Genomic DNA, 27,165 nt, shown 5'->3' on the forward strand with positions numbered 1-27,165 from the left:
AGGGGAGTACACCACCACTGCAACAGCAGCATACTCTGTCAGGGCTGATTTGAATTCCAGCTGCTGCCCTTCCAATCTGGATCCCTGCTCAAGTACCAGGGGAAGCAGACAATCATGGTCCCAAGGTATTGGTCCTCTTTCCTCCAATGCCTCATACTCTGAAGGACAGTATGCATGGGGCATCAGGATCCTGCAGTTTTAAACAGTCCTTTCCCTATTTGTTTCTGGGTGTTGGCACAAGGCCTTTGCTTTTAGGAGATGCCGCCAAGTGCTTGCTCGGAGCAGAGAGCCCTGCTGTGAACGGAAGGCAGCTGATCTTCTGAACACATTTTAGGAGGGGCACAAAGAGTGGGCACAGCAGCCTCTGCTTCTACTGTCAGCTTCCCCTTCACTTCATGGGAATAAAAATATCTTTTACTCTTCTCAGGAGAATCTCATTAGGCGGTGAAGAGCACCATAAGCACCATGGCTTGGGGAGCAAGCCCCAGGCTCCAGGGCCCCATCAGGGGGCTGATGGACCTTCTCCATTGTGCTTTCTCTAGTGTGGGCCGTGGCTGCCGCTCTGCCACCCTGCAACGACTTTCTTGGAATGCACAACCCATCACTTCCCTTCTAATTACTTTGCATTAAAGTAATTTAATCAATTGATACTTTCAATTTATCACATCATTGTACACGTTTGCAGGGTTCACCATAATGTTTCAATACAAGTATATAAGGTGTGATGATCACATCATGGCATTGATGTGATCTGTCATTATTTATTTATTCTGTTCTGATACTGTGAACATCTGAAATCTTCACTAGAACTACATAGTTAATGTTTGTCTATCATGAGCACTCTATTGTACCATGGAACTTTAGAAGTAAATTCCCCCATCCACCGGTATGCCTGTATCCATTCTCCATGTCTGCTTGGTTTCTTAATAGACACCTATGCAGGTGCAACCCTTCTATATAGTGACTAAAATAGGAGCTTTTCTGCCAGAAGTTGTGGGCTTGAGTCCTAGCTCTGGCACCTACTAACTATGGGATTCCATTTCTTTAACCAAAACATTGGAATGATGATAAACCAGTGCAATAGATTTACACAAGTTAAAACATTTAAAATGCTTACTAATGCTCCATGAATTTTAGATGTCATTTGAAAAGTCATCATCTATCTCCCACCTTATTAGGGTGAGTCTGAGAAGAAAATGTCATGAACCTGCTTGAGAGCAAGGACCATGTCTAGCGCCCTCATTTCCATTGCATCTAGCATGGAGGCTGCCATATTGGTGCTTGGGATAATGGCTCTCAGATGAACACAAAAAGTGTGGAGATAAGATTTCTGTCTTCCCAGGGCAGTGCCAATGATCTGAAGCCCTTTCATGGCAGCTGCTTGGGGAGGTGGATGGTGTAGTCTTCCCTAGAAAGAGGAAATTTGCATCCACCACACATGTGCCTGAGAACCTGAATCTGACTGACTTTTTACTTCTAGACGCTAGAAGGACCTGCAGCAGAGCAGGGCACATTTCCAATTGTTCCATGGCCCATTCCGTGTGCCAGGGGAGAGCAGGTGCTCCTCCCAGGAGGCAGGAGGCAGGAAGAAGATTGGGCAATGGCTTATCAAGCAAGGGTGAAAGAGCCACAGCGTAATATTCTCTCTCCCTTCCTCCCTCTTTCTGTCTCTGTCTTACACATACACTTACACGTAGTAAGATCATTTGATTTCATCTAAGTGATATATGAATTTATTACAGTATAAGCTTATTTTGAATTAGGGAAGAAACCTAGGGTATGGAGCAATTATTTTTTCTAAGAGCAGCTGGACATCAATCAAATTCAGCTTCCTCTTCGTCTTTTACACTAAATCTGACAAGACAATACAAAAGCTACCTCCATGGCCTGTCTTATTGCCTATAATAAGAACTTGGTGGATCTGGGATAATGCATGAGGGTTGCCTCTGAATACCTTGAATTGGTCGCTGCACCTGGCATTCCCTCACTCACACCACCACAGGAAAAGCAGGGCAGGGAAACCCATACCAGGCAAGAAGGGAAACATCACTTGTGTACCCACGAGGCTGGAGATGCTCAATGTATTCTAGATAGCACCACCCATAGGATAGTGCATTTCTGAAAATACCCATAGGCTCTCCCCATTCTGTTTCATGGTCCTTGAGTGATTACTGAAACAGCTAGGTATCAGATTCTGTCAATGCTCATTTGAAGTTATGTGGGGCTATTTCAGGGCAAAGCTTTTTCAATCTCTTGGGCAACTGGATGAAGACAGGGGATCTAGATATTGCCACCACACAAAAGGTACCACTTCCTCAGCATGTGGGAACCCTCATGCAAAATAAAGAAGAAAATATACCAGTGATAAAGCTTTGGGAACTCAACAAAGACTAGTTCTAATCTTCATGCTCATCTTTGATGTGGATATTATTAATCCACTTTACAGAATGGAGTCAGACCATCATTTTACCTCTAACATCTTTCCCCTCTCTCCTATGTTATACTGTCTAGTCAGATGTAATAGATAACACATTGGCCAATGTTTCAAAGAAGAGAACCCACTCAATTGTAAAGAAAACAACATGCAAGAACTAGATAAGACTTAGGCCTATCTCAGCACCAGCTGAGAGTAAAGGTAACCCAGACAAAGGCTGTTGCCCACGCAGGGGACCTCAGCAGGGGGTTGCTGAAGAGGAAGAAGAATGGCAGTGCTTCCTGGGAGAGCCTGGGTCTCCCTAACCTTACTATTGATACCTCTCACTCTTCAGGTTCAAGATCCTACATGGCCCTTCCATTTGTGCCCATACCGGATGCAACTGAAAATGCTGCTTGGTTTCCTGTACAAAGAGTACCTGCTTGGCACCCTTCCCAGCACCGCCCCCCTCCCCCGGCAGGTGCGCAATGACAATTTTCACTATGGATGCTGCCAGGGTCACCGCGTACTCCCTCTGTCTCTTTTAACTCAGCAGTCCCTGTGAACTTTCTTATGGTGGTACCAGGTTTATCCATAGAAATCATTCCTGGTAAAATTCAAGCACCTGCTTGCTGAAGGGGCCCTGGCCACCCCTCAGCTAAAAGCCTTCTATGCAGTTCCAGCTTAGAACTCATGCCTCCGCTCAGCATCTCAGTACAGCAGCTAAGAGACTTGACCAACATCACCCAGACAATGAAGACCAGAGGTGAGATTCAACTTCAGTTGGAGGCAACATTGCTTGCTTTTGCACAGCACTCTTCAGGGCAAGTTAGCATCATATATTTGTGGGTTATTCTCCTTCAAAGCATTCTCTTGTCTCTTATTCTGCTCTGTGACTCCTCCCAGTTCCCTGGACTCATGAAGGTGGGAGAGAGGTACTTACTGAGAACTTACCACTAACCTGAAATATTAAAAGGCCAATACCAGAAATCTATGTAATTCTAACACTACTCAACAACAAACAACTCCCACTAATATCCAACATTTTCGTTTTCTTGCATTTCCTTCTTCTTAAAACCTCAATTCCTCAACATGAGCCTGTCCATCCTTTCAGGATGCTGTACACAGCAATGGTCATGGTGCCCAGTTTTAAGTGGTCCCACCAAAATATTTTACCTCTTTCCTTTAAAACTCGATTCTGCATTCTGTTATTTCAACTGTAGATGCCCTGAACTGCCAACTTCCTGTTTATTCTTCATCCTCATAATAAAATTTAAAGACATATCTCTCTTATCACTAGCAAAAGGTTCCAAATCCTATCCTTCTGGTTTGTCCTATAGTCTGGGACCCAACTTCATCATTCTCACTTGCCCTAAACTTTCCCTGGAACATTTTGGTATCTTAGGGTTTACAATTCCCTTTGCCTTTTTATCTACCTGGCATATTGCTGCAGGCCCTCTCAAGCCCATATTCAGTACACACATCATATGCCACTTAGCACAACAAGTGCTCAATCAGCACAGGTTGAACTGAGTTACATCATTAACATTTCAGTATGCAGAATTTGTTTACTAAGGAACAGGAGAGACGCTGAGATCTTCTTCCTTCTCCCTTCATTTCTCTGGCATGAATTCTCACAGTTACCTATCCCTGTCTCTAGACTGAATTGTGAAGTTCTGTTGCCTCTTACAGTCCAGCCCTTACACCCACTCCCTGTACCTGAGGAACTTGTTCAGATCCCCGTGCTTCATGTACTCGAAGACCATGATGAGCGGGTCGCCCTCCACACAGACGCCATAGAATTTGACGATATGTTCGTGCTGGAGGTTGGTCAGCAGCTCGGCCTCTCGGTGGAAATCCTTGCGTGCATTGTCGCTGGCGTCCTTCAGTGTCTGGGCAGAGGAAGAAGTCAACATCAGTTAAATTCAAGATGTCAAAGGGTGGAGTGAAGTAGGAGGGGACTGCTTCCATGGGTCCTGGGACCCCTAGGTGTGAAGGATAGTCACCCCTTTGATTCCACCCCAAGTTGGGAAATGGTCTCATTCCTAAGGAAATTATATTCACATTAATAACTGAGAAATAATCCCTCACAGGAAGGCAAAGATTTACAGTTTACAAAGTATTTTCACAGATGTTTTCTCATAAAGTTACAGACAAAAGCTCTTTTCAGTCTATGTTTTTATACACAATCAAGAACCAATGGCTGCCACAGGCTTCTCTCTCCTTTGGGTATCCTGTATTTTCTTCATGTGCAATGTGAAGCTTGCCGGTGATCATACACTCTTTTATTTATTTTTTAAATTTTTCTTTTTGAGGAGGGGGAGAGAGAGTGAAAGAGAGCAAGGTATCATTTGCAAGGTCACTCCCTAGATGTGCACAACAGTCTGAGACTAGATCATGCCAATGCCAGGAGCTGGAACTCCATGCAGGTCTTCCATGTGGGTGGTAAGGATCCAATTATGTGAGCCACCATGTGCTTCCTACTCAGATGCATATTAGCAAGAATTTGGAATAGGTAGCAGTGTCAGGACTTGAACCTTGGCCTTCTCACATGGGATGTGGCATATCATTTTACTATTTTAAGGTCCATACCTTCCAATGCTGTACCAGACTAAAGTCAGGAGCTGGCAATGCATCTCCCCACATAGGTGGCATCACCTGTTACCTGCTACCTCTCAGAGTACATTTTAGAATGAAATTGGATCAGAAGCATAGTGGCTGGAATCTAAATTAGACATCCACATCTGACATGTGGGCAATACAAGCATGGTTTAACCCACTGCACCAAATGTCTACCTTCTTAGTGGTACCCTAACCACTCAGTTAAACATTTGCCTCTGTTTTGCTTGTTTGCTCGGTTTTTTTTTTTGTGTTCTGTTTTTTTTTAATCCATCTACAGTTTTGTTTGGCTAAAGTCCTTAGTGGCCAAACAGAAGAGATGGAGTTCGAGAAGGTGAAGATGGTGGGAACAGAAATCAGTATATGCTGAGTCTTTGTTCTGGAAGAAAGTATAGCCCCTCCAGAGCATTTATCACACTTGGACCAGTCTTTGCAGGAGAGGTGAGCCCTGATCACCTTTCTGTCACTGTGCAACCAATGACAGGTGACTAAGAGAATCCCTGCGATAAGAATCTTAGGCAAATCAGGGATATTTTAATGAGGGAAAGGAATGAAAAGTAAAAGTGAAAAGGTCATCTTTAAAGGTGGAGTCTACATACAAGTAGAAAGTGGAAATAATGGTGTGTGTGGTAAAGAAAGCAGGTGGAAGAACCTGCTTCCAAGTGTGAGGAGAGCGGGAGGCGGGCTACAGGGCTGCCTAATATACTCACTCATGGAATGGAGGACCCAAATGTCTCTTCTTCTTCCAGACAGAATTTAAGTCCTCACAAGAGGGATGCTCAAAGGACAAGAGCTTGAGCTTATAATTTAAAAAGTCACATTCAGAGATACATGTTTAGCACAGTGGCTAAGACACTGCTTGGCTTCCTCATCCCCTCTCACAGTACCTGAGTTCCTGCACCCCACCTCCAGCTCTATTCTTGATTCCAGCTTCCTGTTAATGGCACTAATTCAAGGACTTGAGACCTGTCACCCACGTGGAAGACCCAGATTGAGCTCCTGGATTCTGGTTTACCCAATCCTAGTGGTTGCAAATATTTGGAGAATGAACTGGCAGATGGGAGAGCTCTCTTTCCTTTCTTCCCTTACAGATAAATACAACTTTAGAATACTCAGGTACAAATCCTGGCTCTGCCTGGATCTCTCCAAACTCTTCTTGTTTTCAGCTCTGCACAATGATAGTCATCATATCGCACACTTCTCAAGGACCCTGAAAGAATTGTACAAGGTAGTGTATGCAGGTAGGGATGCCTTCAGATTGCTGTAAGAGGCGGGCATGCCGGGGCTGGGCGGCAATTTGAATTTGAAACTGCAAGCATGACTGCAGTCCATTTACTGCAGTCCATTACTGTGGTGACTCATGAAGGCTGAAAGAAGCTTGGGGCCAACCCAAGGAACAATGGCACCACTAACACTGACACCTCCTCCTGGTGGAAACCTAGGCTCCTGAAAGTATCCAGCTCTCCAAGGAGACCCAGCCGTTGGCTGCCATGCTTCCTCAGGGACCTAATCTTTCTATTCCAGGTGGATTCCCAACTCTGAGAGAGTTTATGTCTAAGGCTTGTGTTTGTCTCTATCAGCAAGTTTGAATTGTTGCAACGCATGAACCAATCCTGTGTGTAATCTTGCAACTCGAGTTCAGCTATGCAGTGTTGTTTGAAGGGGGTTAGATGTGAAAGAGACAGAGGGAGGAAGGGAAGCAAGGAGAGAGAAACGGAGGAAGAAGGGAGAGATGGAAGAAAGGAGAGAAGAAAAGAGAGAGGGAGGGAGAGAGGGAGAGAGAGAGAGTGGTTTTCTTATGGAAAGGACTAGCATGGAAGATTTAATAAATATCTAATGCTTCCCTGACCCCAAAACAAAAGAGTATAGAAAGGATTCTGCTCCTAAGTATAATGTCAAAAGCTGTCTTTCAGTTAGGATTTTTGGATTGTAAAGAGAGACTTTGCTATTCATGGACAAATGTATCCCACAAACCTGGCCTCATTCTATATGCCCATCCATTTTTGCATGTTGGGTCCTTTTTCTAAAGTATGATTCAATTCTATTTTGAGAGATTCAGAAAATATGGCAGTGACAAGTTAGGCAATATCATCTTCAGAATTTGGCACTTCGAGAATAAAAACTTTCTTAGGGTGGAACCACAGCCAGAGAGCAATCAGAAGCTGGAAAATCCTGCTATCAAACCTATTTATAAAAACCATCTCTGTTTTAGTACCTTGGCTGATTGTCATTTTACTCAGTTATGTGAGGTTTCAATGCTTTTCTGAGTGCCTTGGCAATGCACTGAGGCCATGAATACAAGGTGGCAGCTTCCCTCACCAACACTTTTCTCCACTTAAGTTTCATTTTGGCAAGCATATTGACCTAATCATTGAATATTTTTCTTCCGTCTACTGTCCACTTTGTAACTTCATCTTATTCTCTGTGAATTTCCTGACACTGTAAAGCTGTTATCCTTTCTGAAGACATTGTCAAAGCAGACATCTCAACCACAGCTACAAGATGCTATCTAGAGTGTATATTGATAATAATGGACCGGTATGAAATAAATTTCTGTGCTACAGGTAGTCACAGCCAAAATAAGCAAATGGAACCATATCAAACTAAAAAGCTTCTGCACAGCAAAGGAAACAATCAACGAAGTGAAGAAGCAACCAACAAAATGGAAGAAAATTTTTGCACACTAGATAACCAATGCGAGATCAACATCCAAAACTTACCAAGAGTTTTGGAAACCCAGTGACAACAAAACAAACAACTCTATGAAGAAACGGGCAAAGGAAAAGAACAGACATTTTTGAAAAGAACAAATTCAAATATGATATACATATAGAAAGATGATTAGGGTCCCTAGCCATCACAATTCTACTAATAATGCCTGTTGTGGTTGTGGTTGTGGGGGAAAAAAAAATAGGTGCCCTTCTTCACTGCTGGTGGGAATACAGGCTAGTACAGCCACTATGGAAATCAGTATGGGGAATGATAAGAGAACTGAAAATAAACCTGCCATATGACCTTGCCACCCTACTCCTAGGAATGCATCTAAAGGAAATAAAATCTACATATGAGAAAGGAATCTGTAATCTTATATTTACAGCAGCACAATCTATAATAGCAAAGATATGGAAATAACCCAGATGCCTGTCCAAAGAGGAGTGTTTGAAGAAACTGGTACATCTACTTCATGGAATATTACTCAGTCTTTTATGTATTTATTTATTTATTTTTCATTACGAAGTCCGATATACAGAGAGGAGGAGAAGAGATAGGGAGGAAGATCTTCCATCCGCTGATTCACTCCCCAAGTGTCTGCAATGGCCGATGCTGCACCAATCTGAAGCCGGGAACCAGGAACCTCTTCCGGTATCCCATGCGGGTGTGGGGTCCCAAAGCATTGGGTCATCCTCGACTGCTTTCCCAGGCCACAAGCAGGGAGCTGGCTAGGAAGCGGAGCTGCTGGGATTAGAACCAGTGCCCATATGGGATCCCAGCGTGTTCAAGGCGAGGACTTTAGCTGCTAGGCCACGCTGCGAGGCCCTCAGTCTTTAAAAAGAATGAAATTCTACCATTTTCAACAGAATAGTTTTAACTTGAGACCATTATGCTCAGTGAAATAGGCCAATCCCAAAAGTACAAATATCATATGTTCTCTGTGATATAAGGCAAACTTCATGCAAATTGTATGATCAATAGTCCTTTCAGTACTGTTTTTGCTGCAACTCATGGTTGTTGATTTTTTTCTTAACTTTCATTTCTTCAAAATAGTTTCTTTTCTCTTAGCACATTCTTCACTGTTTCACATGGTAGCATCATTTGTTTCAAGAGGTTTTTTTATTTCTTTTTTCATTTTGTCAGTGATGCATTGGTTATTCAGTAGCATGTTATTTAACTTTAGGGTGTGGTAAATTTATAACTTTATTTCTGCTAATGATTTTGTTCTATGGCTTTTCATTGAAGGGAATGTATAGTAATTGTGTGATAGTAACTATCACGTCCAGATGTGAAGACACAATACAGTATGCATCTCTTCTTCCAATCAAAGATGGACTTTTGGTGAAACTGTTGGATATTTCTTGGCAATAGAATGCTAGATTGTCTGCCATTGTCTGTGTCCGTAATGTCAGGATACAGTTCAATAGCAGAATTGTGGACTTATGACTACTTATGAAGGGCTATACTATTGTAATAATATGGGGGAAATCAGTTTGAGCAGAGGGAATTTTGGGAGGGCATACAGGAAATCCCAGAGCCTATCGAGCTGTATCATAAAACTAAAAAATAAAAGGAAAAGAAAACAAGCAAATTCAAAATTCATCTGAAATTCTTTAGATAAATATTGAGAAGCTGGTAAGAAAGGCAAGATTTTTTTTTAATCACTAGTGTGATCAAATATTATAGGGCATAGTAGAAAAATGTCCATGCCAAAGTATATATGGAACGTTCTGGATAAACAAAGCTAATACGTATTTTCACCACTTTTAAATGTCGATCTGTCTTGCCTTATCTGTAGGAAACAGAATATCCTTGTCAAAGTGAAAGAAAAAGCATAGAATAGAAGAAATGGAAGACCTTACTATGCCAAGGACCTGCCACAGTGTTTAAACTTCCAACCCAGGCAACCACAATGTGTAAGGATTTGGCTCAGATCCGCTGTGTCAGGATCAATGAGTCAAGCTCTACTGCTAACCGGGAATCTCCACTTTCCCAGTACCTGCTAGATGTGAACCGTCTGGCACAGCAGCCAACAGCCACGTGAGGCTAGTCACAAAATCTGGCTAGTCAGAATTGAGATGTTTTTTTAAGTGAAATTCTGACAACTTGTTAAGAACAAAATAATTCTATCATTAATGCTTTATATTAATAATCAGTTGTCATGATAAATGCATAAATACATGAATTAAATAACTATGTTGGTGAAGTGAGTTTCATCTACTTCGTTTTACTTTTATATTGTGCTGATTCGGAAATTCAGAATTATAAACGTGGCTTGCAATTGTGGCTCACCTTATATTTCGACTGGACAGCTCTGTTCTACAAAAGCTATTTCATGGTCTATCAAAGGGTCTACCTGCTCTTGAGAATTTCAGAAAATATTTAAAAAATAAAATTGAAATAGAATTGAGGGCCTGGCATGATGGCCCAATTAGCTAATTCTTACCTTCCCAGTGAAGGCATCCCCAATGGGGGCACCAGTTCATCTCCCAGCTGCTCAGCTTCCCATCCAGCTCCCTGCTGTGGCTTGAGAGAGCAGTGGAGCACAGCCCAAAGCTATAGAACCCTGCACTCACGTGGGAAACTTGGAAGAAACCCCTCACTTCTGCCTTCAGATCACCTCAGCTCCAGCTATGTGGTCATCTGGGGAGTGAACTAGCAAATAGAAGATCTTTCTCTCTGTTTACCCTTCTCTCTGTAAATCTGCTTTTCCAATAAAAATAAAGAAATCTTTCAGATTTTTTTTAAAAAAAGATTTATTTATTTATATTGCAAGGCAAGGGCCAGGAACACCTGGGTCTTCCACATGAGTGCAAGGTCCAAGCATTCAGGCCATATTTTGCTGTTTGCCCAGGTCAGTTAGCAGGGAGCTTGACTGGAAATGGAGCAGCAGCAACTCTAACCAGCATCCATAGTGGATGCTTATGTCACAGACTTAACCCACTTGGCCATAATGCCACCCTCTTGAAAGGACTTTGTGTATTAAGTAACAGTCTCAAATATGAGATTCATAGCCAGGATTCTGATGATTTTCACAGTCATGCCAGCTTTTATATCCCAGATCTAACAGCTCCACTATTCACAGGGAAACAGGGGGTTAAGTTTTAATCCAAATATTTCCAATAACCAGAGAATAAGAGTGACGCTTGTGCCTATCCATTTCATTAAGTTGGATGCTAGTTACGTCTTTGAAAGAGAGGCAGCTGCAATTGTTATATTCTTATTAGAGAAATGCCAAATTAAAAAAAAAAAAAGTGAATCAGAAGTAGGCTTCTAATTTGGATAGCAGAAATATATTTACATGTTTTAGATGCAACAGTTTAAAACTGCCTGAGACAATTTCACTGGAAAATAGTGGATCTGTTGGCTCATGGTAGACCATGACATGATTGTGAGCTGGTTCGTCACATTAAAGTACAAAGCAGCCCAGCTATTTCACAGCACACATTCCAGAGGTATCAGCTATGTTTCATGCCACATGAATCCTCTTGAGAATCAAAGGCAGTGTGTTGACTTTAGTTTTCCTGAAAGGTTGTAGATGAACTGGAGATAAGCTGGAAAAGAGGGCCATCAAAGTGGCTAACAAGACAAAAACCAGATCTCTGAAGGTTAAATGTTGAGATAGTGGGAAAGGGATATTGATACATGTTGGAGCAAGTAGCCCTATTGGCTCTGTTTCCCCTTAGATCACTTCTTGTGTCCCAGATGACTACCGTTGAAGATTGAACCGTATGCAGGTGGAAAATCTCAGTGACGTTGGAGATGACTAAGTGGAGCAATTGGACCCACAGCAACTTTCCTTTCATGGAATCTAAATGAGACGAGGCCAGCAGTATTCCATGTGGACACAGCAGGTAGATATTAGGGACAAGCAGAGGCAACAGACAACTGCACTGCACTTACAGCGAAGCCCAGAGAGTTCCTGATGGCTGCCACTGAGATATAAAGAAGGGACCATCACAAGAGCTACTTCAGATCCTGAGTGAGCTTTTAGATCCCAACTGTTGCCATCAGAGAGAGGCCTCACTGTACTGCAGTTCCCATTTGAGTTGCTGTCTTTTTTTTGTCCTGTTAGATCTTTCTCCTTTTTTTAACTGCAGCATTTCTAACATGCTTTCTTTCAGTGATCCAATTCTTTCCTAAGATCGATGCAAACATGTTGTATATAAAAGGGTACTTCAAATGGTTCGTGAAAAATGAAATCAAAAGATACATTTATTTGGGTACCAAAAGAGAAAATCCATTCCTATTAGAGATCATTTAAAAAAATCCACAAAAATACATATTACAAAAAAGGCGTGTATTTTTAAAAATGTATTAAAATAACCTTTTCTTTTAATTCCATTTTCAGTGATTTCCTTGAAGTACTCTCATAGTGGATTCCATATTTCATTTCTTGAGATGAGTATGTGACCCAGGCCTGGATAATCAGAATACTACTTTTTCTGGCCAGAAGGTCAAGACAAGCCACCGGAGTCATTCCTTGGGCATTTTCCTGACTATCAGGAAAGAGGAGCTTTCTTTCTTTTGCATTGCTACGATGGCAGAATCTAAGGCCAGAGCCATTGCTGCCAAGTACATCCCTACCACAGCATGGCAAGAACCTGCTTGTGAATGAAGCCAATGCAGAGGAAAGCAGAGCCAAGAGATGGAGAAAAAGAGAAACAGAATTGTTGACTCTCTGGATTCAATAGAACATTAAGCTAGGATACCGTATCTAGGTTTTCCTGCGGATTTCCAGGAGCCAATCTATTTCCTTCTCTGTTTAAATCCACTTGAATTGGGTTTCCAAGGAGCATTACATTGTTCTTTGTGCCCAAGCTGATTGTGATGCTTTATTTGTATTCCCCTGAAACCAAAATATTCCTTCAGGAATCCAGCTGTCCTTATTTCCACTTGTGCTCTTGAATTAACTTTTTGCTTGGGAAGATCTGCAATTGGTTCCTTACAAATGAATCTAACAGGCACTCTCCTTCCACTGTTTCATAAGCAACATTGTGCTGAAGGGCCATAGCTAGGGTATATGTAAAAGTTCATTAATCAAAATGGTGCACAAGAAGCACTGGGCTGAATTTCGTCTTAGATCTGATATTAAATGACCTCATTCAAGCTATGTGTGAGCATAATGACTTTATCTTGCTGGATTCCTATTCGGACACTGAAAAGATACTGATAATAAGCAAAAGAGTATCAATAATAGCTCTAGACGTCTACACATTTCCAATAATTGCTTCAATGATTTCTCATTAAATTTCACTATATGGATATTTATATCTTACAACTATCAAATTCTATGGCTATTGATTGTTCATCAAATCACTTCTTTACCTAAAAATGTCAACTGTTTATTGAAAAGCTATTATGTATGTGCTGTGTGCATCCATCCACCCATCCATCTATCCATCTCTCACTCATTCAACAAACATTCATTTAGGGTTATTGCATAGAGGCAATGTGCTCAAGAGTTTGGTAACTGTAATGGAGAATACAAACATTCAGTGTGATACAATAAACAAGCTCAAAAATACACATGTAGCCTGTAAACCTGGACACAATCTGTAAAGATCATGTGCAGATACTTTAATTGCATAAGACATGGAAATCTTTCCTTCTCAGGAAATCAGGCAAAAGACAATTCTTCAAAAGAGGGTTTCTTGAACTAAGAGCTAATGAACAAGTAGAAGTTACTTGGACCAAGGGGTCAGGTAGTGCATCTGGACACTGGAATGGTGAAAATAAACAGTGTACTGCTTTGGCTCTATCTCATAGTAATGTGCTAGAGGGCATATCAGTTAACTTTCAAAACCCTTGGTAGAAAAACATCATTAATTCTTCTGTGGACAAGAAGGAATTCAGAGCCATGAAAAGCAAATGTTTTAGTAAGTGGGAACTCAAAGAAAGCGCCTGCTGAACCCAGTTTTCACTCTCTTATTTTAAACAAGTATTCCCACCTTGTTTTCATTTACACCTTGAGAAGGTAACTGGATTTTCCTGGGTCTCAATTTTCTCATCTGTAAGTTATAAAGCATGAGTTATATGTATATGTATGTGTCTTTCACATACTCAACATTTTATGTTTCTAGAAATACACCAGATCAAGTGGGAAAGTGGGGGAGAGAGGGACTCAATTCTACAAAGCACACTTATGGCTAGATTTTAAAAAAGAACTCAGCATGCATTCACAGTACAAGCAAATGTTGTGGGATTTGTAGTTATTGAAGTGCAGGTTGGACGGAGTCAAAAATAGCTAATGCAGCCATCTTTGAAATGTCTCCTTGGCAAATGAGTTCCTTAAAGGTGAAGCAACCCAGCAGAATCAGAAGACCAGTTTCCTGGGTTTTCATCCTTTCTATCAGTCCTTCAATTGCAACCCAATACAAAGGGAAGAAGTGGCTGACAAATCTATTTCACTAAGAAAAACAAAGCTCATCCAAAAAATATCAAGAAAAGGGCAATCTGGCTGGATCCAAGCAAGCAGGTATGCAAAAAGGAGAGGCATGTTCAGCCTCTCCTCAAATGCCTGCACACATCTTCAGCTCCCTTCCATCCTGAGCCCACTCCTGTGACTACTGCAGGCTCTTAAATCATCCGGGACAACTGCAGGTAGAATTTGCAGGACTCTGACATCTGTCAATCTCACTGTTAAGCCTTGAGTTTCAAACCCAAGCAGCTCCTTCTAGAGAAGGAAAGGGGACAATAGCTTCTATTTCTTAGCATGCATAATCAATGCTGCAGGGGTTGCTAGGCAACAGCAAAAAGGCTCTCAAACATCCCTGGATGCCGCCAATGGAAGAAAAGCAACCACGGCAGTCACTCCAGAGAGGTAAGAGGCTGCTCAGTCCCTGAAGCTGTGTTCACTTCAGTTCATTCCTTTTAAAAAGTGCCTTTGTTGTGGTCAGGAATGAACCATAGACATTCTCCTCCCAGGCTTATTGAGACAGTCTTTTAATATCCTTTTCATTGGCCCAAAGCCCTATAAATGAGCACATCAAGCTGGCAAGAAGCTGCCTTGTGGAAGGCCCAGGGGGGTTATTCTGATCCAGTTTGCCCTGGAGCTCATCGTAGTAAGTCAAACTCACCCCTTCTGTGACTGTAGCCTCTGAAGTCTAGAGCTGGAAGGAGTGTCCTCTTTAAACTCGAAATTATGCTACTCAGTATAAATACAACCTGTGGTTTCAACAAATGTTCTTTTTCGAGGTCACAGAGCTGTGACCTTGGAATTAGTGTGTATTTTTCATGAACAGGCACTTAGTCCTCTGCATTTGACATGACAGTTTCATTTGAATTCTAACAAGAAGGGGAATAGTTAAGATTTGATAGTCAACTCTTCCCCTTCTCTCTTTTTTATTTGCATTTGTTTATCAGTGCTGATTACAGAAAATGCTCACCCTTGTCAAGAATTCGCAGACAGGGTTTGGCAGAACTATGAGGTGTTGAGAAGATCAGGCTTGGGGTAAGGTTCTGGGGTAGGATGGAGACTGAGACTGAGATCTAAACAAGAAAGGGCCCCACTGGGCATGGGAAATATGCCCGGGGAGAGGCACCCCTTGGTCAGTAAAGCAGCTGGCCCAGATATTAGTGACTGAACATTTCTGTCCCCAGATAACCCTTCTTTGTTAGGAATCATGCCCTATTTAGCTTGCATGCAGCATGAGGTAGAATGTATATAAGGGCTGAGGGTTTCCTGGATTTCAAGATGTAATAACCTCTCCCTAAGGGCATTGTAAGAGGAGCATAGAGGCAGGCACAGAACAAAGAATAGATAATGCTGAGTGGAAATCTTGGGGTATCATTGAGAAACTTGTTAGATCTATTTCTTTAGCTGGCCAAGTCTCCCAGTCATCCCTATATTGTAATTCAGGATTCCTATTCCTCCAAAGGTGTCTCACAATTCAAGATTGCCACCTTGGAACACCCTTAAGTGAAATCAGAGTCTGAAGGGTTGCAATGAGCTTCTCAGTTGGCCTGCGAGCAGCAGGCACAAAAGGTCAGCTCAGAGTATGCACCAGGGTCTTCCTGTAGCCTTGTATGTCATGAGTGACTGGGCTGGAATAAGATGCTCCCTAATATTATTCCAGCTCTAACATTCCAGCAGTCTACGAATTTTTAAAAAATAGAAACACCTAATGGTTTCATTTATACAAAATTAAAAAAAAAACAAGAAGAAAGCAAAAAGTGCAGACATAACACTGTCAAATGTTCTGAACATTTTGTGCTAAAAAGATGACAACAAAACCTTCTTGAGTAAATGGAGCAGGGGGTGGGGGAAGGGAAAGGAAGGAGACAGTAATAGTGCAGTAATGAAATATATCTAGAATCACTGAACAACTCTAACAGCATTTACCCATCAGGCCTAACCTTCTGTAGAATTCCCCCTTAATCCTCTCTCTCCAATATCAACCTCAAGATCAACACCACTCCTCAGGCAGAGGATGCTGCACATCCCTAGATTCAACTTCAAGTATAGCTGTGGGCACCTCCTCTACCCCTTCTGAGAATTTAGGAATACTATGCCCATTTTGCCACCACTTTGTCAACGTCCATCAATGACAAGGGGAACAATTACACAAACTCTCTATTTGGAGGCAATTGAACAGAAGTAAATTCATCTACAAGATGGTAAGTTATCTCTCTCCTTACTTATTTTGCACATTTGAACTCTAAGGATCAGATACGTACCTAATTTCTAAAAAGAAATTGTCCTGATTATCATTTATAAATAAATTCCATTCATAAAAACTGTTCCTGGTGTATAGAAGTAAAATATGATAAAAAAAAGATTAACCATGTTATATTAAGTCAAGAAGTTGAATTCTGTCACATTAGCTTTCTCTGTATTCATTTGGTAGTGACTTAATATTAAAGAATTACTTATTTTTATTGGAGAGGTTTATAGAGAAAAGGAGAGACAGAAAGATCTTCCATCTGCTGTTTCACTTCCTAAATGGATGTAATGGCCACAGACAGGTGCCAGGAACCCCCTCAGGGTCTCCCATGTGGGTACAGAGTTCGAAGGCTTAGGGCCATTATCCACTGCTTTCCATGGCCTCAGCAAGGAAGCTGGATGGGATGTGGAACAGTCAGGATAAGAACAGGTGTCGATAAGGGATGCTGGCACTTGTAGAAAGAAGATTATGCAACTGAGCCATCACACCAACCCCAGCACTGATCTACTTTAATAAATACATGCATTATGTGTATACATAGATGTGTGTATTATATATACGTATATATACACATAAACGTGTGTATACATATATATACATAATTGATTACTTTTATAGGCACAGAGATAGAGAGAAATGGAGACAGAAAAGGAGAAAACTTTCAACTGCTGGCTTACTCCCCAAATGCCTGCAGTAGTGAGGGCACAGCCAGGGCCTGGCCAGGCCAGTGCACGGAGCTGGAATGCAATCTGGATCTCCCCTGTGGGTGCCAGGAACCCAAGTGTCTGAGACACCATCTGGCTAAGTCAGTGCCTTCCAGCACATGCTGGGAGCTGGGATCACAAGCACAGCCCAGATTGCAATCAATCCAGACACCCTGAAACACGATGTAGGCGCCATAAGCAGTGCCTTAAAAACTGCACAAATGCCCGTCCCTAAATAAATGCATCAGTTAATTGTTTGACATGCATTTCCCACTGTTTGGGCAAGTTCTAAAAGATTTTGAAAGTACAAACGTCAAGAAACACTGAAATTCTTTGTGTTATTTTGCTAATCTTTGCATTTTAGAAGGTTCGATGGAAAGTATATCCCTTCCAATAATATCAGCTTTCTCATTGAAAAGAAGATAGTGGCTTTGAATTTGGGGGCTGTAATTATGATGGATCTCAGAATTTATTATTTTGTAAGAACATTCTTCCCGTCTCTCAATGTGGTAGAATTCCACAGAGGATGACAAGTACTTCCTGGATGTAATCATATGTGCAGTGGATAAAATCCATGAGTTTTGGAAACCCTGGGGCAGGACCGACAAGGTATAAGAAGAGGACTCGGTGGAATGGAGGCTAAGAAAGAATGTCCACAATTTTCCCTTCTAGAACCTTGAACATGATAGAAGCTTCAGCTAAATTTGACGTAAGCACCAAGCAATCAGAGGAGATAAGTTTAATATTTCAACACTTATCTGATTGAATGCTATTTCACCCACTGACCTCTAGCCAGAATTTAGTTATATGGACTTGGAAGAGTAGCTGAGAGCTATTGAGAGCTTGCAGGCTGATCAACTGTCCCCAAGAAGAACTCCTGATCATTGGAGGTGCCCCAAACATCCTCTTGACTACCAATTTAGTTACAAGAATTTGGACACACCCACCAATGCAGACATAATTTACTCCTGAAATGGTCTCAAACATATAATAAAGTAAAGATGTCTACATGTTAGGGTGATCATTGGTAAGGAGATATTCTGGAATGTTCTCTTACCTTTACTGCCACCAAGATCTTGTCCTGCTCAGGACAGAGGTTATAACATTCAGCTAGGAAAACTTTTCCAAAGGCTCCTTCTCCTAGCTCCCTTTTCAGAACAATGTTATGCCGCTTGATGTGCTGAACAACTGCAAAACAAAGAAGAGACGTTGGAATGGAAGTGTAGGGAGGTGGACACGGAGGGTAGGGAGATGGTGACCTGCCCTGTGAGCTTGCAGGCCTACTGTTCTTGCCTCTGCTTGCAGTGAGCCAAAGGAGAAGCTTATTGTCCATCCTTGCATTGAGTAACAGGAGGCTTCTTTCACTTCTCCAGAACTCAATGATTGTTTTTGATGAAACGAATGTGTTAAACTACCTGTTGGCTATAACATATTGGTACTGAATTTTACAAACTAAGGAAGGGGAGGAAGAAGGGAAGTAACATTAATGACAGGTCTCTCATAAACCAGGTGCTTTGCATTTATTTGTCTTTTTTTTTTTTTTTGCAATGAGAAAAGGCAGAAAGAGGAAGCCAGGAATCCCTAATTCTTTGTGAAGCCATCTGAGATTTCTCAGAGACTCAACTCAGCGAACATCAAGAGAAAATGTAAGCATGTGAATCGTTGAACGAGACACTGGTCTCCCCATAGTTTCAGCCTTTTAGTGAGCAGGTTAGACTGGGATTGAGCCTCAGCAAGTCTGCTTGTCAAGACTAGAAAGGTTTACCTGGTCTCTGGGAAAGGCTCATTTCCTCAGCAGCTTCCTAAAATCATACCACAGTCTTGTCTAAAGAGAAGAAGAGAGTAGTGTGGATGAATCTGAGGATACAGTATTTCTACAGACGAGAGGAGAGCTGGCTCAAGTCACCTAGTCACATGTCTGCTTTGGCAGTGAAGGAAGTGAGAGTCAGGGGTCTTCAGAATCTATTAGCTGCACGGTAGAATCCAGGGAAAGGCAGTGCGCAAAAGGACACAGCTAATGGGGATGCTCAAAGGCTGAGGACAAAACTACAATGCCATTTTGCTCATGCTCACAAAGCACATAAAAGGTTGATTCCTATAGTATAGCAGTTCCCCTAGGTGTCAATCATCATTCTTTTCTCAATTCTTTCTCCCTGAATGGTAGCTCCAGCTGGTCCTTTCTATCTGTGTGGTCTGCATCCACAGCTTCAACCAACTATGCATTGAACTATCACAACAACATCCACACTGAGCATGTGCAGACGTTTATCCTTGTCAGTAATCCCTAAGCAATTCAGTGTAACAACCACTTATCTAGCAATTATAGCACATGAGGTGTTATAAGTAACCTAGGGCATTTCAAAGTATACTGGAGAGTGTAAGTAGGTTCTGTGTTAATGCTATGCCTATTGAGATTTCAGGATCCATGGAGGAAACATAGTATAAAGAGATTGTGATGTCCCTCTTCCCTGAGAGCTTTGGATATGAGGCCAATGGTGCTATTTCATCTCACTCATAGATCTCTGAGAATCACATCTGTCTGTGCTTCACAAATGTGGGAATCATTTACAGGAATTCTAGAGATTCACAATCCAGGAATGGATTTTGAACCTAGTACATCTGAACTTAGCTGTGTTTTTTCCTTCTGATATACAAAGTCTCTTTCCAACCTCAAATTGTGCTAGATATCCCAAGGGCTGATGCATACGAGAAAAGGAGACATGAGTACAAACCATCTTCTGGCTTTCTTGATTTTGTTCACCCTCCAAAGCCAAGTTCAAAATTCTCAACATCTCAGATATATTTTCAGAGCCACCTTGGTGAACAAAGACCTTTTCTGAACCCACAGGCTAGCCTGAATTGTGCTTGCTTGTGTTCTGATTTGTCCCCCAATTGTTTCATCTCTGTAAACACCAGAATCTGACAGCAAGCCCTGCATGTTTCCTGAAACTAAGTGTAAGGCCTCAGGGGCTAAACGCACAGAGTGTCATGGCATCACTCCATCATCATTCTTCACATTCGATTCTTGCTTATGAGCTGTATTACACCAATGGGAATTAAAGTGCAGCTTTACAGTTTAAATTAAAATAACTAAGTAAGTATCTGTGAGGTCATATCCCATTAGGAAATAGATCACTAGCCCCCCAGAAGGACTGCTGAGTTCTTTCCTAATTACATCTACTTCCCTATTCATCTCACAGCGATAATCATTATCTTAAATTTTGTGCCAATGATTTCCTTTTTAAGTTTACCATTACTGCTGTGACCCTGCAAGAGATTGCTAAAGCTTTGCCTGGGTTCAAATCTATGTCGATTAAACTAGATATATAGTTTATATTGTGTGTGTGTGTGTGTATATATATATTATACACACAATATCCATGAGATTGAATTCCATTGTGTGTATAGCAGTAATTCTTTCCCTTTACTACTTTATAATATTCTATAGAAGGACTATACCACCACTGATTTATCCATTCCCTGCTTGCAGATCCTTATATAATTTCTTTTCAGATTCAACTTCAAAATGGGAGCAGTAAATCCGGTTTCTCCTTAATGGGATTTTTTTTCTCACTGATAACTCATGGAGTTTTGGGCTGTGAATGCCTGTATGAACCTCTGGGAACTCAGGGTGAGAAAAATCAAAAGGTCTTTTTATGAGCAACAATATTAATGAATATAAAATATATATTAATCTCTCATGCTCTACCAGCAGTGTCTGAATTTAAGGGGAAAGGAATGTATTCATTAGGTAGAGTACCCATATAAAGACACAGATATAATTCTTGCAAGAAATTAGCTGTCCTACTTAAATCTAATATTTAACTCTCTGGCTGTCACATGTTCATTGGGAATTAAATTGATTTACTTCACCCTCTAACCACACCAAGGCAAGTATTTAACTTTCTCTGCATTTGATTTACATTTTTTCCCCCTTTTAATAGCCCAAGCAGTTGGGGAAGTTGGTGGAAAGGAAACTGATAAAGCTGCAGTTTTATCACATTGATTAGACCCATTTTCACACATTGACCCAGAAAGCAGTAGATACATCATTCCTTTAGGAAACAGGTTATCTGCATTCATTTGCTTTGTTGCAGTCTGAGGCATGTATTGTCTGAATGGTGTTCTTTTGCCAAGATAGTCCCTCTAAATTAAACAAATTTCTCTTTTATGAGATCAGAAGCTACTTGGGGGATGGGTAGTAACTTTGCATTTGTATTTCATATTTTCTGGCAGTTAGAAATATGCAAGTATTCCTGAACACTATTTCCAGCAATAGTGATCCCAGACAGACATTATTTTCATGATATTTTCTTAGTTAATTGATAGCAGCCCTTTGGATGTAGGTGATGATGTACCAAAGCTTCCCCATCACTGAGCTAAGCATTTCTTCCCATTCTCCCTACAGGACAGAGCCCAACAGGCTTTGTTTCCTATTTCCCTCAAACTGGCAGGAAGTCCCTCTTTAAGCAGCCTTTCCTTCTGATATTGCAAATCCTTGCCATAGCTAACAGCCCTTTTCCTCTCCTACAAATTCTCTCATCATTCCCTCTGAATTCACTGCCCTTCAATCCATAAGCTCCTTCTACCCTAATTCTCCTTTAAGCTTGCCTTCACCTCGCTGAGTCAAATGAAGCCTTACTTATATCCCAATCACATCCATGTCTTTTCTGTAGCCCTAATGTATGCCATACCTATTCTTCATCTGATTACTCCCTCTCTTCCTGCTAGACAACCAGATCTTTTCAAGCATCTCACCCAAGAAATCACCAGACTGCATCAACCCTGGGCCCTTGGTGCTGACATTGTAGTTACTCCCATGACCACAGAACTCCTGGCTCACATGTTGCCTCTCCACTGAGCTTGGCTCAAGTACAGAAACACTAGGTTGCTCTTTATCCCAAGTCTTTCAAGGCAGAAGCTAAGAGGCCAGGTATTGGAAGGTTGAACTCGGCTGTTTGTAAACCATTATACTGACTTTCTTTCTGGGACCAAGACACTTAATGAGAAAGGAACAAATTAGATTTCCACTCTGACCAGCTTCTTAGCTGAGTATTATTGCCTTAAAAGGCCCTTTAAAAAATATTTCATTTCATACCACATCTACTGAGAAAAAGGAGTGTTAGAATTATACAACAAACAAGCCAGCCTGTAAGCATGCATAAATCTTACATGCTTCCTTTTCATTTTTATTTTTCTGGATCAGTCACTTCTCTGTTTTTAAGTGGAAACAGGAGTAAACTGCTTTAAACTCACTATGAATAACTGTGATAAGAAAAAAATTTAAAAAGAAGGAGTTGGTGTTATGGTACAGCATAATGAACAACTACTTATGCCACCAGCATCCCATAAAAATGCTGGTTCAAGTCCTGGCTATTCTGGTTCTGATCCAGCTCCCTGTCAGTGCATCTGGGAAAACATTAGAAGGTAGTACACTTACTTTGGCCCCTGAAACCCACATAGGAAACCGAGATGGAGTTTCTAGATGGTCTTGCCAAACTCTGGTTATTGTAGCCATTTGAGGAGTGAATAGGCATGTTGAAAATTTCTCTCTCTCTGTCCTTCTGTCTACTAATTCTGTCTTTCAAATACATAAATGCATCAAGGGAGAGAGAGAAAGACCATTGCACCTTAAACGGCTCCTAAAATTTAAACAATAGTTGATTAACCAACAGAAAGCATTTCCTAGACCCATTCTCTTTGATATTAACCCTGCCAAAGAGGAGAGGGCATCAATTAGAATTGGAAGAACTGCACACCTAAACTCATGTGGTCTGCACACAAGGCGTATCTTAGCCATTTGCTCCACAAGTCCCAAAAGGAACAGGTTTCCAGATTTGGGTCAGAATCATTGTAGTCATGACCAGAATGCATTGTGATACACTGGGTTACCAAGTAGCTCCAGCAGTTTGTAAAGATTCTTATATCTTTGGTATTTCTTCCTGAAAGCAAATGTTATATTTACAGAGACAGTAAAGTATTAACCTGTATCTATATCCAATGTTGCTAAATCTAAAACATAAAAACATAAATACACGTAATTCTATCTGCTTATGATCTCAAATAAGAAACATGTGTTTCCCATTTCCTTAATAATGGCTTTCACAGAAAAGGTTGGCTGAGTGGACATAAACTGCCTAGCATACAGAACTTCAGTTGAGTATTTATTGAGTGTCTGATATATACCAAATACGAAGTGATTTGCAATTAAAATACAAGATGTTTTAAAGTTTTAAATAGGGTGATCTAATGCAATACAAGGGCACTTCAAAAAGTTCATGGAAAAATGTAATTAAATGCTAGGCTTATTTTTATGCAAAATAATTGGAGTTTATGTATAATTCTCTTTATATTACATATTTTTGTGTGCTTTTCATTCTTTCAGAAATATTTTATTTATTTTAAAAGCATAGCTACACACACACACACACACACACACACACACACACACACACACAGAAACAGAAACCTTGCATCTGCTGATTCACTCACCAAATAGCCTCCACAATGGCTAGGACTGGGCCAAACATTTGCCAGTACCTTAGATCTCTTTCCAGGTCTCCCACCTAGTGTTTGGGCCATCTTCCACTGCTTTCTCAAGTGCATTTTCAGATCTGGATCTGAAGTAGAGCAGCCATATGCTCATATGCAATATCAGCTCTCCAGGTAGTGGTTCAACTCACTGTGCCACAACATCATCCCCTTTTATATAATTCTCTATCACCCTTCACATACACAGATGTCAAAAGTCTTTTGCACAAACTAAATATATGTTAATTTCATTTTCCATAAACTTTCTGAATCCTCCTCATCCATCCTAGAAGTTAATGTTCTATCATTAGAGCTCCTAAAATCATTTTTGCCATAAAGTCCTAAATGCTAGGCCCACCTCAATTCTATCTTGTGGGTTTCAGTGTCACAGAGGAGGAGAACTGAAAACTCATTGATGTCAACACCCCCATGTCTGGCAAATCAGTGGGGAAACCTCAGAGGGTGAACTGGAAAGCCATGAGGTAGCCAGGTTGGCACTTACGTCCCTTTCTTCTATAGCGTCACCCTTGTACCCTTGCACAAATCTCTCCTCAGGTCTGAATACAGTGAAGATTCTAAAGTAAAAACAGGTATTGCATTTAGTTAGTGTCTTTTTGCCACAGATACTTGAAACATCCATGTGGATTATGGAAATGGCCCAATGATCACATATTGAGAAGCTGTATTAGAAAACTGCCAATAAACACAAAATACAAGTGTGAATAGCAGAATGTAAAATACTTTGTAAAGTGCTCAAACTTGACTTAAAATGTAATTAGCAAGCATCACTTATGGGTTATCTTGATGTATGAGTTGGGTAGCAAATAAGATAAATCATCTACTTACAGACAGGTAAATTTATGTTAAAAATAGGAATTATATTTTTGAATTTTATCTACATTTTTACTAAGATCTAAGTTAGTGCTAAATTGAAAACAAATGCAATTAAGACCACAGAAATAAAACACACCAGGGCAAGAAAAGATCAAATATTCATAAATAATAATGATGATAAAATAGGATATGTCATGAAACTAAGCCATTCTCACACACTTTTCAGGGAAAAAAAAACACAAAAATTCAATGTGCATTATGGTCAATTAATTTCCAAATCCCTCCAAAAGAGGTCAATAGTCACATTTATTTTACAGATGACACTGCAATTAATTGACTTGTATGGGATTATGGAGCAATCCACTTTCTTATCTTTATCCAAATATAATTTCCACTGGAAGATAGAAAAAGGAGGAAGAACCCTCACCTGCAATAATGGCCATGTGAGCCAGTGAATGGACTAATAGTTTTATGTGAGTCATCAATCTTCATTGCAATTGGATAGGGCATTCTTTTTTCCCTTTTCAGATTAAAGAAAAATGAAACGATTTGGATGAGCTAAATGGATCATCCAAGGTGATGTAACTAGTACTAGGAAGTCTGAATTCTTTGTGCTACAATATTCTGCATTTCCTATGTCTTCTAAAGACAAGTAAAGGGAAAGAGAAAATATTTGAGTTCAACACATAGACCGTTTTATTTGTATGAATGTAATTCATTCAACTGTTATTAAAAATGCCTGGGCATTTTTCTGCAGCCTAGAAAAACGGAGAAGAGCACCAATCCCTGCGTTTAAGGACTAGCCATTGAAGGGGCAGAAAAAGCACATGAATATACAAAAGGGTATTCACTGTCACCTTCACATTGTTCATGGAAGATGTCAAACATTTTACACAACATAAAGAAAACAAAAACCTTGAACAACAGTTCAAGCCAGGAGAAATGGAATAGAGAGCTAAGCCAAGTCATTAGGAAGAAACACAAACATGTGGATTCTACGGTCCCAAGTGGTGATTAAACTTAAGTTATAATTTGACTCTAAGCTCTCTGGCAAGTAAAGCCAAAAAGCAAACAGCGATTTACACAATTTTGACCACCCATAAACAAAAGTACAGGGAGAACTTTCTGGAAAGTAAGATTTTTTTTTTCATCATAGCTAGTTGTCAAAGGATTATATTACATGGGTTTGATGTGGAGGATACTAATTGGCATGATGATCAACATATCCAACCTTGTCCCTGGAGTGGATGGGGAGTTTCCCAATAATACTTCTCATTGTGGAGCTCAATGAGAGATAAACATAAAACCCACCCTCAGCCAAAGCACAGCACAGAGAGCCCAGAGCTTTTCACATCCACATGGAGGCAAGAAATAAATGCCAAGGGAATATCCAAGATTGCTTTGGGCATGGAGTTGACAAATAGGTCTAATTTTCCTGAATCTACTGCTGGGCCTACCACACATTAGGCAATCCACATTATTTTATGAATAAATAATAACATGAACATGTAAAAATAGATGAGTTATTAAAGAAAAGCACAGTGGCAAAGAGTCTGTTTAAGGTGTAAGCAGACAAAAGAGCAAAAATTGGGAGAAAAGAGGCCCAGGGTGGATTGAAAAAACAAAAGTTCATCTTGTGTTTGTTGGTTTATAGGTATTTTTCTGGAGAGAAATAGCAGGCAATACACTCTCAAAAGAAAATGAGGCTGGGTCATAGAAGATATTGAATATATCACTGAGCAGTTAAATTCTGGCCCAGTTGCACATATGCTCTTGAATCAATGATTTCATTGCTTTGTACCTTGATATTCTCATGTTTCAATGAAGGGCTGGCGAGGTGGTGGGGGGCAGTGTAAATAGCATCTGAGATGAGCTCCACTGCACATTGCCCTCAGTCCGTGAGTGCACACTGAGGACCTTTGATAAGAACACATCAGTGGGCACATGATTATGACTGCCCTTAAGACTGAAGCTTCCAACGATCTGGTTCTAATGGTGATTAAGGGAAATGGTAGGATAAGATGAACATGGAGGGAGCAGAAAGAGTGAGAGCCACAGATGAAAAAGAGGACAACAGAAGGCTGAATACGGAAGGAAGTGGAGCAGGAGGGGGGATTACTGTTGGAAATTGCTCATGGGTTGGGGGGGAGGGCAGGCGCAGTGGCCTAGCGGCTAAAATCCTCACCTTGAACATGCCGGGATCTCATATGGACACTGGTTCTAATCCCAGCAGCTCCACTTCCCACCCAGCTCCCTGTTTGTGGCCTGGGAAAGCAGTCGAGAATGCCCAAAGCTTTGGGACCCTGCACCTGCGTGGGAGACCTAGAAGAAGTGCATGAGAGACCTGGAAGAAGTTCCCGGCTTCAAATCGGCACAGCACTGGCCGTTGTGGTTCACTTGGGGAGTGAACCTTCGGATGGAAGATCTTCCTCTCTGTCTCTCCTCCTCTCTGTATATCTGACTTTATAATAAAAAAAAATAATAATAATAAATCTTTTTTAAAAAAAAGGAAAAAGAAATTGCTCATGGGGAGGCTACAAGTTCTATGAGAAGGCCCAAGGAAGAGCCAGAACTGACAGGGAGTTCAGAGAGCACCATGACACCAAAGGCTGGGAGCTTTGATCATGTTGGAGATTGGAAAGTATTTGTAAGGTAGGCAGAAGAATAGAGGGTAAGGAGTTGAGCA

At 40.9% G+C, this 27,165-nt stretch overlaps 1 protein-coding gene across 3 annotated transcripts in view; it reads right to left on the reverse strand.

Moving 5' to 3' along the window:
- NTRK2 (neurotrophic receptor tyrosine kinase 2) overlaps positions 1 to 27,165 on the reverse strand; it is a 347,706-nt gene that overhangs the window by 63,375 nt on the left and 257,166 nt on the right. For all 3 annotated transcript variants that reach the window (XM_040963515.1, XM_040963514.1, XM_040963513.1), the window contains 2 exons: positions 18,172 to 18,302; positions 4,133 to 4,305 (listed from right to left, as the gene is read on the reverse strand). In XM_040963515.1, the coding sequence (XP_040819449.1) occupies positions 4,133 to 4,305; positions 18,172 to 18,302 (304 nt within the window). The remainder of the gene's footprint in view (positions 1 to 4,132; positions 4,306 to 18,171; positions 18,303 to 27,165) is intronic.

This window comes from Ochotona curzoniae, unplaced genomic scaffold, assembly GCF_017591425.1.
Source record: "Ochotona curzoniae isolate NIBS_2020 unplaced genomic scaffold, NIBS_Ocur_1.0 scaffold_3208, whole genome shotgun sequence".
NCBI classification, from domain to species: domain Eukaryota; kingdom Metazoa; phylum Chordata; class Mammalia; order Lagomorpha; family Ochotonidae; genus Ochotona; species Ochotona curzoniae.